Source organism: Falco cherrug, chromosome Z (genome assembly GCF_023634085.1).
Source record: "Falco cherrug isolate bFalChe1 chromosome Z, bFalChe1.pri, whole genome shotgun sequence".
Classification (NCBI taxonomy): Eukaryota; Metazoa; Chordata; class Aves; order Falconiformes; family Falconidae; genus Falco; species Falco cherrug.
The window spans coordinates 39,449,718-39,464,311 of NC_073720.1; the positions used below are offsets into that span (position 1 = coordinate 39,449,718).

The following is a 14,594-nucleotide window of genomic DNA, read 5'->3' on the forward strand; positions in this document are numbered from 1 at the left end:
TACTTTCCAAAGATTTTGGAGGTAATCACTCAGCTTTTGAAAAGATCCTTGTTTCCCATGTACAATCTGAAATCTTTGGGTATGCATATATGACCTGCAGAAGACAATCTATATGCAATGTTTAAATATAACTGACTCTCATATCCTTTGTACAAAGCAATGTTTTGAGTGTACTGTGCTTCTAGGAAAAAGGAAAAGATGTTAGGGGACACACTTTCAGGCTTTTAAGAAAATATTCAACTAAATACAAGATATTTTTCATTCTTCTAATCAATACCTTCCAATAAAACATCCCAAAGTTTAGTTACCTATTGACACAGATAATGCATTTTTGTAAGCCCTTCAATTGCAAGACATATGTGATGTTTTCTTCTGAAGCCTCCCGTCCTGCAAAAACTGAAGCAGATAGGTAACTTTTATGCACATGAAAATTTACAACGAACACAGCAGGTTTCTGCACTTGCAGGAGTGTGTGTGGGTTTAGGACCATTCTTCTGGCTCTCAGTGTCCATCATCATATCACAATGTGCTGGAGGGTCTTTATCTGTAGTTGGGAGGGCCCCTGGGCATTCCTGGCTGTGCCCCAGGGAAGCGTGGGCTCCCAGGTGGATAGCCCAGCATCCATAGCCCCTGGGCCCTGGTGGCCTCATCACAGCTATGGATGGGGGAGGAAGGTTTCCTCCTCTGCTGTGCACGGGATAGAGGCCATTCGGCAGGCAAGGCCTGGATGCTGGAGTGCCTGAGAGGAGCTGTCTTCTTGTGGCTGGCCTGTCTTCTTTGCTTCATTGCCACCCTGTTCTTTCTTGTTGTCTGAAATGTGTTTGGAGAATAGAGTTAGAAAATGAACATGCAAACCAGAAATCCCATGAGAGAGAAATCCTGCAGCCACTTGTCCACTCCAGTGTGGTGGAAAGTCTGTGGCCTCCCCCTGCCCACAGCCTGACATCTGGGGTCATGTGCCTTCATGATCTTTGCAGCACATTTTCCCTCCAGTCCTTTCTGCAAGGCCCCCAACAACAGGGTGAAGTGGAGGCTTTTCCCAAGTATCTACATGCACTTAGATATTACCTGTAAATGAAGATGAAGGTATCAATTTCAGATTTAAGTGGGTGGGTTTTGAGGCTGCAGACACACCTTGCAAGTGGTTCCTCCCAAAGACAGTCATCTCCAATCTGGGTTTCTCTGCTAGGCTTGAGCCTATACTGGATATATGGCATGCATACATGATGGGGAAAAGTCTAACAGTGACCAGGGAAAGGAAACAGCCTGTGAATTCCTTCAAGATGGACTGAAACCTGCATGATCGAGCTAGACATTCTGAAAAGGATTGTTACCATACTGTGTTTTCACTATACATTCTCCTGGTGAACATAGCACAGAGGAGAAATGCTGTCCTGACTAGTCCTGGGTCAACAAAATGCAATAGCAAGGTGCAAGTTTTGGACCCAACTTGTTTGTGAGAGGGATCACTGACATTCAGACCTGGCTTTAAGTGAGGGTTTTTTTGTGGCCGGGATCTTGCCATTCATTATAGCCCTATTACAGGGTTTTTTTGCTTTGGTATTGCCTAGTGTGGAATAATGTTACAGTATTTCTTAAAGAAGCCAAAGAAAGAAAAGTGGACTGGAGACTAGGTTAATACTTGCAATTTCTCATTATGAGTATCTTTCAGGACATTATGGCAAAGGAAGCAGTCACGGCAGGTGAGGAAGACTGTGGTCTGACATAAATGTATTCTTCTTCCTGAGGAGCTCAAAACAGTCCTTACCTTGGTTTGAAGTGGATTCATCTTGCTTGTCTGCTTTCGGCTTTGGCTGTGGTGGTTCTGTCTCAAATGGATTTTCCTCTTGTTCATTTGATTTTTGTGCCCTTTGTTTATTTCTTCTTTTATTTTCTTCTGCTTGCTAATGATGGGGAGAGAGAGAGGGCATCTTTCAGTGACCTGAACAGCTTCTCTAACATTGTGTAAAGCCATAAAATCAGTAATTGTTTATTCCTTACACTTTGTAGCTTCTTTTTTCAGTTCCAAGTTAGCTTCCTTGTAGGATTTGGATGTAGCATTGAGATAATAAATACTCAGTCTAAGTTAAAGAAAAATAATTAAATTTAAATATAAAGACTCTTACAACATTCCTATAGCAAGAACTACAGTTGTGCTAATACAAAATCTGTATCTTTTCCTCATTTATCATACATAATCGGTTAGTAGTATTTTGACAATGAACAATGTGCTTCCTTACAGTACAAAGAAGGCACTGTTACTTCAGGGGGAAAAAAAGCTGAAAGAAATCATCATGTCTATTAATACTCTACATTCAATAATATAGTAGTTAATGAAGGTGTTTCCATAAAACTAAACCTCACTATGAAGTGTGTTTCTGAAGAGTAACTTATGAAAGTTAACTTGTGTGACATAATTAAAAATTAGTAAATCATATTTATAAAAGTTTTTTGAACTAATACAATAAGCAAACTCAACGACTGCCAAGAAAACAGCCAAAAGCATACATTTTTATTTTTGTTTTAAATTATGACCACTTTCTTCTACTAAACAAAAATGTAACTGCATAATGCAATTTTCATTTTTCAGTATATTGTATTACTTTTGTGATAACTCTATGAAATTAGTATATTTCACCATCCTGATTTAATTAGAGAAATTCTGATATGATGTCTTTTATTCGTGTAAACAGTAAATAATTAATCTGCATATGTTGTTTTCTCTGCTTTGCCTTTCCTTTCCTTTCTCTTTCCTTCCTTTCCTTTCCTTTCCTTTCCTTTTCCTTTCCTTTCCTTTCCTTTCCTTTCCTTTCCTTTCCTTTCCCTTTCCTTTCCTTTCCTTTCTCTTTTCCTTTCCTTTCCTTTCCTTTCCTTTCCTTTCCTTTCCTTTCCTTTCCTTTCCCTTTCCTTTCCTTTCCTTTCCTTTCCTTCCCTCCCTTCCCTTCCCTTCCTTCCCTTCCTTCCCTTCCCTTCCCTTCCCTTCCCTTCCCTTCCCTTCCCTTCCCTTCCCTTCCCTTCCCTTCCCTTCCCTTCCCTTCCCTTCCCTTCCCTTCCCTTCCCTTCCCTTCCCTTCCCTTCCCTTCCCTTCCCTCTCCTCTCCTCTCCTCTCCTCTCCTCTCCTCTCCTCTCCTCTCCTCTCCTCTCCTTCCCTTCCCTTCCCTTCCCTTCCCTTCCCTTCCCTTCCCTTCCTTCCCTTCCCTTCCCTTCCCTTCCCTTCCCTTCCCTTCCCTTCCCTTCCCTTCCCTTCCCTTCCTTCCTTCCCTTCCCTTCCCTTCCCTTCCCTTCCCTCTCCTCTCCTCTCCTCTCCTCTCCTCTCCTCTCCTCTCCTCTCCTCTCCTCTCCTCTCCTCTCCTCTCCTCTCCTCTCCTCTCCTCTCCTTCCCTTCCCTTCCCTTCCCTTCCCCTCTCCCCCTCTCCCCCTCCCCCTCCCCCTCCCCTCCCCCTCCCCCCTCTCCTCTCCTCTGTTTATTTTTAGTTTATTTGCCTTGGAACACTCCAAAGTGCTCAGAAAAATAAGCAGGAGGAGTTGACCATGTAGTTCAGAAGATAGTCTGGATTCTTTGTTTTTCTAGCCAAGGGTCAAAATAGAATATGATTTTAAGTGAACCTTGGCAAAAATTCATCTCAAAATTTCATTTTGCTCATGTAAAATTCTTCTGCAATTTCTGTTGTATTCTGTAATCTCTGTATTTATTGGCAGTTCTACAACACAGGGTTAAATCCCAGCCTATCTCTACATAGAATTAACTTTTACTTCAGCAGTATGCTATATAATCTGTTGTAAGTACACAGCAGTTTAAAATGCCTTTATGAAGCAGGGCTCAGCACAGTCTCTGAGAAAGACTTTTGGGGTCATTATTCTTTACCAGTTACTGACTCACAAAAAAATCTCTACTAGCCTTATTTCATAAAGTCTCCAACACCCTGCCTCACACACCTGTCCCAAGAGCATAGAGTACATTGTTTGTCAAGGAAAGGCCAAGGCACTGACAATCAGACCCACTGAAAGTTACTGAGAAATAACTTTGCATCGTAGTGGTCATGTTTCTATTGAACTGGCTAAGGATCTGTAATCCAGTGGGCTGTTCTGCCTACTGGACAAGCTCATCAAAGTCACACCGCACTTCAGATCCCCTATAGGGCTTTTGCATTTTAATAGCTTTGCCATTACTGTTTCAACAACAACATTTTTGAAAAGCAATAAGAAAATCAAAAAGAAAGCCATTGAACAAAAAGATAAATTACCCTTTGTGCAAAGTCATATTAATTATGATCAAATAAAAGGTTCATGAATTCTTCAAGTCCATCACCACAGGGCAATCAGCACTGTATTTAATTAGACATTCAGGCAGTAAAGATTCAGAGTAAAAGAAACTTAACAGACCTTAGATTAAGCAAGCTTTGAGTTAATATTCTATACATACACCATCAGCAATATAAAAGGTAGGATGAGTCCAGGGTTAGAAGCGTAACCAAATACCTTCCCGAACCAGGAAGGGAAGTCATGCTCCAGAGTTTCTGATATGACTTCAAACATTCTTGTCTTCCCACTATTAAACAGGAAAGTTGAAATATATCTCATAAAAATATTATGGCATGGCAATGCAGTAGTATGAGTATATAGGTTAGTCACATTACATCATACCTGGGAAAAGGGCAATAAAGTATATGGTAACATCTAAAATCTGACACTCAGAAAGGAAAACTATTTCAAATAGAATTGATGGGGGGGGGGGGCGGGGAATAGATACCAATATTTTTATTGTATGCTAATAGATTTTGCCTGCAGTTACACCATGATTACTCCACCAACCAGACTGAAGTTAAACTTGCAACTTACACTCTATGAAGTCCTGGTGAAAAATTCAAATCCTGTCTTTGTATGATTGATAAGCAAAAATTGGTCTGCTTGCAAATGGTTTCTGTTCAGCACGCTTCAGCTTAATCCTCTCTCCTTCCTGTGTATCAATGCTATAGAAGTCAGCAGTGGTGGTTTGGATTTTTGTTACTGTTACAACAATCTAATAACCATGTGTATTTGTTCCATGGCCAGCTTATCTAACTATTTTCTCGTCAGAACATTAAGTTTTCCTTGCAGAAGCATTTTAATAGATGTTTCAAAAGTCTGTTCCTGTTTGTCTTTGGCTGTGCCTCACAATACAGAGTTTGAAGGTTTTTACATAAACAAGACCAGAAAAATGGGTCTTCATGTGTATCGAGACTAATTGGTAGTTTTAGTTGGTTCAAGGAATTGTCACCAAATTACCACCTGATATTCCAGTCATTAAGGTCTCCTGTCACCTCTTCTCAGTTCTCTAAAACATTTCTGACAAACGGGTCTTTTTCTTAACTCAGTGTTTACTCTCTTTCCAGTAATGTAGAAAGGTTGCAGGCAGAATTCTTCTTCAGATCTTTCTTTCTCTCCACTTTCTCCACCCACCCACTCTGTGTTGTCCTTATCTTTTCCCCAGCATGCACAAAGCTTCTCCTGTTACAACTTTGCTAATTCTGTCCTGGCTTCCCTACTCCTGGCAGGTGTCTGTTGAGTTCTATATGTTGCCTCTAATGATGGATTAAACAAAAAAAAAACCCCAAAAACAAGCAAACAAACCCAAAGAATCAGAAGTTTCATAATAGATGAGACACAGAGTTACCAACAGTATATATATATTTTTTTTTTTAAATATAGAGCCATGCACTACCAGTATTTACCCACTGGCTGCTCAAGAGTAGCATTACCTACACCCAGGTTGAATGAACCTTCATTAGTAGGAAGTCCTCCCCCATTTAAATGTTATGTTGAAGATTTAATTATTTTTTTTACTTTTTTTTTTAATGAAGAACAAAGCATCATTGCATTTGACAGAGAAAATTTGCAGGCACTATTATCTTTCTCATTTTGAACAGTTGCTCAAATAAAAAAAAATTGCTTTGCATTACTTGCTTTGTTATCATTGCTTCTGTAAATTCAAGCAGGTTTTTATTTCATCAGAATTTTTGGCATGTCATGCAATTCTCCCTCCTAGGTGACTGTGAGTATTGCAGGTGGCTAGAAGCAATCTCCCAGATGTTTTGACTTTGGCCAAAGTTAATGTGGCACGACTTCTGCTCCTTTACAAAGTGCACTGGGGATTATGTATATAATTTTACAACAGTAATGTATTATTCAAACCTTTCATTGGAATCAGGATGTGTATTTTACTATTCCCCTACTCTTGTTTTGCTAATACATTGTTTAAAACCAAAGACTAAAGTCTTTTACAAATTTTAATTTCATATATTGACTGTTGTTGTGTACTCATTACAGTTGTATGTTATTCTACCTGGTAAGTAAAGATGATGAAAATGGTCCTGGACTTTCCAGGTGTATGCACAAAACGAGAAAGCATGGCAATATCTAAGCTAGCTTGAATGTGAGGCACATGTTTGCACAGCAAAGGCAGGCCTAAGTTTTTAGAAGACACTAATGAACAGGCAGGTCTTGGAGACTTCAGGAATGGAATCAGCTTCACAGTGGTACTACAGGTACATGAAATACTGTGTCAGTTGGAAAGAGTCACAGTAGTCAAAAGACTGCACCACCATACGTTTAGTATATCACCATACATTCTGACACGCCCCTCCTACAGGGCACATGCAGACATTTCCTGAAAGCCATCATTATCAAGCCAGCAGACCAGAGATGCATAAGAGGTCACAGCTCTACTCCTTAAGAATAATTTCTGGCTGAATTACAGCAGTAATGACAATTTTTACATTACAACTAACTAAAAGATTTTCTGTTCTATACTTCAGATAAAGCTGCCTAAAGAATTACTCAGTTTTCTAGGATTCCAGCTTCAAGAATTACCCACAACGAGAAATGTAACACAACTAAACACTTAAACTATCAGGTGCTAACACTTATTTTAGAAGCTTTACATCATTACTGCATCATTCACTGTGATGTGATGAGGCAGTTTATTACATCAATAACAAAAGATGAATGTAAAATGCAAAAAACCTGAAAGGACCACAGTCAAAAGATGGTGGGATGGAGACGATTGTGTACACAGCAGGCAGTGTAGAAAGAAAGAGGATGAAAAGCAGCATTGCCATGTAGAAGTTATTGGATCTGGAAGCCTTAAAGACCCTCTCTTGGGGGACATTGCAGCACATCACTGCCCAGCACTGCAGGTACATTGAAGTGTGGAGGCGGAACACGTTGATTGCTGGGAGACATGGAGCATAAAAAGATCCCATCCTAGAAAAGAAGAAAAAAAAAATAACCACTTTGTTGCAGGACTTCTGTATTCCTAGATATGCCATCCACTCCCTATGTCAATGTGCTTTGCAGTCATACACACTGTGCGCTCAGAAATCAAGTTCATAAAAACCATCTTTATATTTTTTTACTGGTCTTTTTTTGTCAGTCTTTTTTTAAGAAGAACAAGAGGCACATGAAGAGAATTCTCCATATGAAATTTTTGTTTCAAAGCTACAAAGCCCTCTTTCCCTGAAAACTAAATGATCACCTAATGAAATGTTTTTCACTCTTACTTTGTCCCTTTAGTTCAGGTAGCATCTCACTTGTGTTGTATAAAAAAGGATAGGCCTAAAGCTAGGTATTACCAAAATAAGCTAGTTTAGTCTTTATTATTATTCTTAATATGCTATCACCATTTTAGGAAGGATTTTTCTGCTCTAGTTGACATGTATTTTACTTCTATTACCATGGTTCTTTAGTGCTTTATTCCAACAAACTGTTTATTGATTCTGCTAAATATGGTTTTTTCCTTATTGTGTGTAGTTGCATGGTTATGACACTGAAGTAGTTGGGCCCATTTTATTTTTATCACACCTTGTTTATTGTATCATGCTGACTGAAAAGCAACTACTTTCATTTGGCTGGACAAACAGTGCAGAATGTAAGAAATCGGGAACCTACTTTTTCCTTAATCATTGTCCAGGTGACCAGGGCTGATCTACCTTGCCTCTGAGTGCCACAGTTTTTCTTTTTAAAAAACAGGCAATAGATCTAAGTTGTTGGAAAGACCTTCCAAGTACAGAAATACTATGACAGACTCTATGATATTAGTATCTTGCCTTCCTCTTTCAGTATATCTTCAATGAAAAAACCAAGGGTTTGCAGTTCTGCAGTTGAAGGGAGAGAGCACCTTGTGGTCCTGTTCCTTAGTCTCATGGAAATCAGTTGCAAAACACTCCTCAGTTTCGAGAAGTTCAGAATCTGGGTACCTTATGGCCATTGTCATAATATTTCAGTAGAATATTTATTATATGGTAGACAAATTCTTGCCAAAGCTTATTAATACAGATAAGACTTTCAAATTATATGCATCCCACTTGCTTTGTGAAAACACAGAGAAGGAGGTGAGAAGAGGTTTCCTAACTTCTCTCTCTTGTACACAAAAATAACTGGACACATACATGCCATTTGTATCCTCTCTTGCTCTGTGGTAACATCAGCTCACCAGCTGCACTTGAAACTCTCTTTTATTCTGTTTCAGATGAGGACAAGCATGTGCAATAGAATTTGAAAAGCTCAGATAGAACAGAAACCAATTTATGTATGTATTAAAGATAAACATGGTTTAGGCAGTGTATGTTTATCATAATTCTGTCAACCTTCTTTTATTCACCTGATGTATCTGGTTCAGTTTAAATCACCAGACATTATTTTGAAAAACATTAAAGGTTAGTGCCTTACCTGGCCATGCAAATATCAATTAGCATGTAAATGTGGTCCCAACCCTGCGACAAAGAATGCTATATCTAAATAGTATCACAAAAGCACAAGTCACAGTTTCTGTGCCAGAATGTGTATATTGTGGCATAGCAGAAGTCCACAGAGTCTTTACATGTAATGAAGTATAAAAATTATAGGTATGTATAGAAGTTTTGTTAGACAATAATCAGGAACTGACTCCCTCACAGAATCCTCAGCATCTCTCAAGTAGAAAATAATTTCCAACGTATCTTCAAAAGTGTTAATTACAACAGTAGGAAGTATCAGTGCCATCAATTGCGCATAAAATTGCAAGCAGAGCTTATGCTATAGCCTCATCATTTTGATGAATAGCAGCCTGACAAACGTTTCCTACCAGAAATTTGAACACTAGTCCTAAGGCAGATACCAAGATGCCAATCACAAAGCTAAGCTGCTTCTCTAAGGTGCAGAACACAGTATGGGTGCTTCACATGCCAGCAGCTGGACTGGACACCCTTCAACGACACTCTTATGGCATGCCATCACTACTAGGCCATAGGCGGTGCAATGCTCATCCCCAGCAATGTACTCTCCTGAGCAAGCGCATGGTGCTGCTGTCAGGGCCCTCAGTGCATCCCCTCAACAGGGTTTGGTTGTGAGAGCTGCAAGATATTTTCAGCATCTTTCTTTGCTGTATTTCTGCAGCACTTCTTTGACATGTACACAACACAGAACCTTTTTGCTTTACAGAAGTGAGGGCTTTCACCAAGCAGAAAGTCTGATCAGCAGTCATATTAAATGTCAAAAATTAGGCCTTAGCAAGAACTAACTTTGAGAAGTCAATAGTGCTTGAGGAGGACAGTTCTCAAGGAACACTGAGAATCTTGCATGATGGCTCTACACACTGGTGTTCTTTATCACTCATCTAAAGTCCAAAAATGGATAGAAACATAGAACTCTTCTCCTCTAGGACTAAGGACTTATACTGAGCAGTAGCACTTTATGTGCATTCACGTGCCTGTACATATTGTGCTAGGTTAACAGCTGCACTTCATGATCTTAAAGTCTTTTCCAACCTAAATGATTCTACGACTCTAGGCTTCTATACATGAATTTGGTTTAGGACACATGAGAAAAGAGTGGTAAGGTATTTTGAAAGGCTGAAATTCAAAGTAAAACACTACAGGCCAGGTCATTGCTCCAGCAAGCAGTCAGTCAACAAAAAGATAAGATTCATCTATGCATTTTTTACTGGTTGATCTTACCAGCTCATTCCAAAACCCTGATCCATCTTGTCCCATAATCTTACCCCAGAACTAGTTTTGAAGTGGTCCCACTGATTGCAGTGTACCAGAGTTTGGTTTGTATTGTATTACACTTCCATCAAACTAAAGCAATGGGACAGAATCAGCATTTCAGAATGATCTTTCATAGATACAACTAAATACTGCAGTCCTGCAGGTGCAACATGCTTTGGCACACCTACCAGATCATGCCTTGGTTAAAGATCAGTCCCAGCACATTTCCACTTATATCAAACTCAGAATATGATGGCTGAAAGACATAATACAGATACTTTCATAAGGCTTACATGAAGGGTTTTAAGATGACTTACAGTAGATTAAATCTGTCATTCCAACAGGAGCAGCATACTGGCATTTTGTTGTAAGGCCTCTTGTTGCATCTTGTCAGTGAATTGTGAAACAATTACTCAAGGCCAACAGGTATACATTCATACAGCTTGCGGTATTTTACTGAAAATCTTTTTGAGATTGTTTGGAGGAAGGTGCTAATGGGAAATTTGAAATAGTTCTGGGTACTGAGTAAATTTTAAAGCAACAGTTCATAAATTTTCCATTGGAGTGTCAAGTGGTGGTCATCTAATGTGTCCTCCAATACGGTACCAGCTATGAGGCTGCTGTGATTTAACTCCCGTTTGAATTATAACCTTATCCTTCATATTTTAGCAGTTACAGAGATGATGAATTATTTTTAAGCATTGATAGTTGTTGCCAATCATTGCCTTCCCTGCTTAATATGAATATCTTATTTCTAATTTGAGTGTGTTTGATTCTAATTTTAACTTCCAGATTCAGTTATGCAATGTCATTACCACTTTGCTGAAGAAAACACTGTATCATAAATTTTTGTTTCCAGTATAGACACATAAATACTGTAAACAAATAAGTCTTTAGACTTATATTTCTTAACTAACCCTTTCATTCTGTTCTTCCAAATCTTTAATCATTTCCACATCTTATCTTTTACCCTATTTATTAGTCTCCAGTTCATGAACACTTCCATCTGCAAACATTGAATACACTGCATTTGAGTGATGATTGAAATACACACATACGTAACTAGTTTGTGTGCATATGCACCAGAACAAAACTTTCTGGTAAGAAATTGTGGCTGTAAACTTTTGGCTTACATCTAAATGTCTCATTCAAGCATATTATTCATATGGTTTTGCATTGTCACAAGGTTTTGTTTAATCAGCTTTCTCATACAAGAGACTTTTGCTACACCATACCTGATGACTTGCATAATTCACCATAGCGGGTGGACAAAAAGATCATGAATACTGTGTATCTTCCAAGTATTAATTACACAGATGACTGACAGGGAGGAAGCAGCATGAGATACAAAAATAACTCTTGCCTTATATCTGAATCAAGACAAAATTATTCAATTAAAATCACCAACTCAACTCACAATTCTAAATTCTAGTATGTTATATTGTTGGGATGTTTGAAATCCCTACATTTTTTCTGTGTAGTTTTCTGTATATATGTACAGATGTATATGTATATGTTTACAGCAAACTGCTTTATTTATGTTTCATGTATTTCTGAATCTGCTTCCATATGAAGAAAGATTAAATACATTACTAGTATTCAGCTTGGAAATCGATTGACTATAGATGGCTGTATAGACGGATAGAATGTTTTAAGTGACATGGAGAGATGAATAAGATCATACAGAATCAAATAATGTGTGACTATTCTTCATAACATAGAGGTTAGCATTAACAAATAAAATAATTTTAAATTTAATTTTTAAATAAACACAAGGAAGTGTTTTTTCACACAACATGCAAGTTAATTTCTGGAATTCTTTGCCAACTGACATTTTCATTGTCAGAATCATTTAATGTACAAAAAAGGTTAAAATTAATGGATGATAGGTATATAATGGCCACTAACCACAGAGACACAGGAAGACCTACTTCCTAGGGAAGATTCTAAGCTCAGGTATTTCCAGCAATCCAATTATTTCCAGTTTGCATTACCATTTCTGGCTGTTGTTTCAGGCAGCTTACTGGACCTGAGGACCATAATGCACCTGACTGTTATCGCCATTCTTAAATACTGCCAAATAAAAACCTCAGTAATATTTTTTTTTCCATCATCCCTTACCAGCAGACATGTTGTTGACACTTTGAGAACAATAATATTTCATGGAAATAAGTGTTCCCTCATTTCTGGATAAATATGCCACAGCTTCCATCAACAGTGTTGAAGCCCTTCCATGTGGGCTGTGAGATTCACTCTCCCTGCTTATCACTTTTCTTTATGTTCTTTATTTTGTATATGGATGAACATCTAGAAAGAAGGATGGTGACTGTGTGGGTCTGTTCAGACCTTTGATTAAAGCTCCTTACTTTATAGACTCTATTCTACTGATTGATTTACCATATTCTATTCCATTAACATTCCTAATGGCAAAAAAACAAAGAGCAAAAATTAAGTCTTAAGTATTGATGGAGGTGTGTGTGTGTCTTCACTTTGACATCTAGCAGTCCAAGTTCAAGTGAAGCTGTGTCCAGCTGTGTTCACTGTGTGGCTCCCAAAACCAGGACACTGAAGGCATGTCCTGGTTTCAGCTGAGGTAATTTTCTTCTCAGTAGCTGGTGCTGTGCTGTGTTCTGGATTTAGTGTGAGAACAAAGTTGATGACACACAGATGTCTTTGGTTGTTGCTGGGTAATGCTTATACTAAGTCAAGGACTTTTCAGTTTCTTGGGCCCTGCCAGTGAGCGGCCTGGAGGGGCACAAGAAACAGGGAGGAGCAGCCAGGACAGCTGACCCGAACTGGCCAGAGGGATATTCCATACCATGGGAGAGCATGCTGAGTACATATAAGCTTGGGGAAGAAGAAGGATGGGAGGACATTAGGCATTATGGCATTTGTCTTCCCAAATAACTGTTACACGTGATGGAGTCTGCTGTCCTGGAGATGCCTGCCCATGGGAAGTAGTGAATTAATCCCTTGTTTTGCTTTGCTTGTGTGTGCGGCTTTTACTTTCCTTATTAAACTGTCTTTATCTCAACCCATGAGTTTTCACACTTTTAGTCTTCCGACCCTCTCCCCCATCCCACTGTGGGGGGAGTGAGCGAGCAGCTGCGTGGGGCTTGATTGCCAGCTGGGGTTAAATCACAACAGCATCTCACAAAAAATACAACCGGTAGCCCTATCCAGCTGTTCTGGATACCCAGGGTTGTCTCACATAGCGCTAGGCACCTGTGGTTGGGCAGGTCATGCAACAAAAACTCCTTGCATAAAAGGCAGCTGATTCAGAGTAAATAGCAAGACAGAAGAGGCTTCAGGAAGCTCAAATGGAAGACAAATCATCCTAAGGAGAGTCTGTCCTACAGTCTTTAGAGTGGCTTTCAGGCTTGCATTCATTCAAGCTCTTTCATTGATTGTGGGTATCCTGAAAGGGACAAGATTCAGGCTATCACTTCAATGCTTTTATAAAACACAAAGTCTGAGCTATTTCCTGGCAGATGTAACACTGGCTACAATGCTTCATGTGTTCCCCACGTCCAGCCCTGGCTATTGAGATGGATGTGGAACATCTGAAAATGTAAGCAAGTTCCAGATGCATTTTAAGTATATGAAACTACATGGTTCCACAAGCTGTGCTGTCTCTCTGCCCATGCTGTATTCAGACTCGTGCATTTGATAGTGATATTGCAAGGATTCTAAATTGTTTGTCCACAGCCTGGCTGGCTAGTAGTCTTTTTCTCCAGCCCCACACCAGTCCTGGTTGAGACACACCAGACAATTAACAGGGGGAAACCTGAACCTTACTATAAAGGCTGGAATTTCATCAGAGCCATTCAATAGTAATAAGACTGCAATACCAGAAAACATTTTCTATAGAAAACATAAAAAAATTTCTCTTCGTCTGGGAATTATAATTTCCTGAGAGGCTGCCTTTAGTAAAAGAACAAATTTGTACACATATGAACATAAAATTTTGATGGAAAAATAAAAGGATAGTAGAACAGCTACAGTGACTGCTCAGTGCAGATGTATCCAAGACAGCTTTAAATGACTTAGCTCCTTGCCATACCTCTCAATAAGTACAAAGGAGGTTTAGGAGCTTCACAAGCTTTGCCGGTACCGTACCCTTACTACTAAACAGGTGAAAAAGCAGCATCAGATCTTACAGTTTAGGTATCAGCTAGCTAAGTTAACCTAGTTCAGATACATGTAAAAGAGTGAAAGTCTCAGCTCCCAAGTGAAGAGCTCTACACCCACTTATGTTATGGAACTTACCAACTATATTTCAGCCAAACTAATTCTAGAAAAAAAAATATAATAAGATTTTTGGAAGAAGTTTTTTTCACATTTTTCTTCGCAAACTGTGTGCTAGAAGACCCTCTCCAAAATCCCATAGAAATCAACGAGATTGTGTACTGTGGAACAGGGAACTAGTCCTCTAATTAGAAATATGTGAAAAATGTGTACCCAGTTCTCTTATTGGGTAAGAGAATGAACTAAAACTAAAAAAAAAATAATAATAATAATAATTCCTGAAGTTACCAAAGTCTAAAAGACAAATATTAAGGCAAAGTAAATTCTGAGAAAAACTAACAC

At 38.9% G+C, this 14,594-nt stretch overlaps 1 protein-coding gene across 1 annotated transcript in view; it reads right to left on the reverse strand.

Annotated features, from left to right (window-relative positions):
• Nucleotides 1–104: 104 nt before the first annotated feature.
• Nucleotides 105–14,594, reverse strand: part of TMC1 (transmembrane channel like 1) — a 67,931-nt gene continuing 53,441 nt past the window's right edge. The window contains 9 exon segments of the mRNA XM_055699418.1: nucleotides 105–617; nucleotides 620–710; nucleotides 713–810; nucleotides 1,769–1,904; nucleotides 2,002–2,019; nucleotides 2,021–2,081; nucleotides 4,424–4,549; nucleotides 7,003–7,242; nucleotides 10,193–10,260. Of these exon segments, the coding sequence (XP_055555393.1) occupies nucleotides 541–617; nucleotides 620–710; nucleotides 713–810; nucleotides 1,769–1,904; nucleotides 2,002–2,019; nucleotides 2,021–2,081; nucleotides 4,424–4,549; nucleotides 7,003–7,242; nucleotides 10,193–10,260 (915 nt within the window). The 3' untranslated portion in view covers nucleotides 105–540.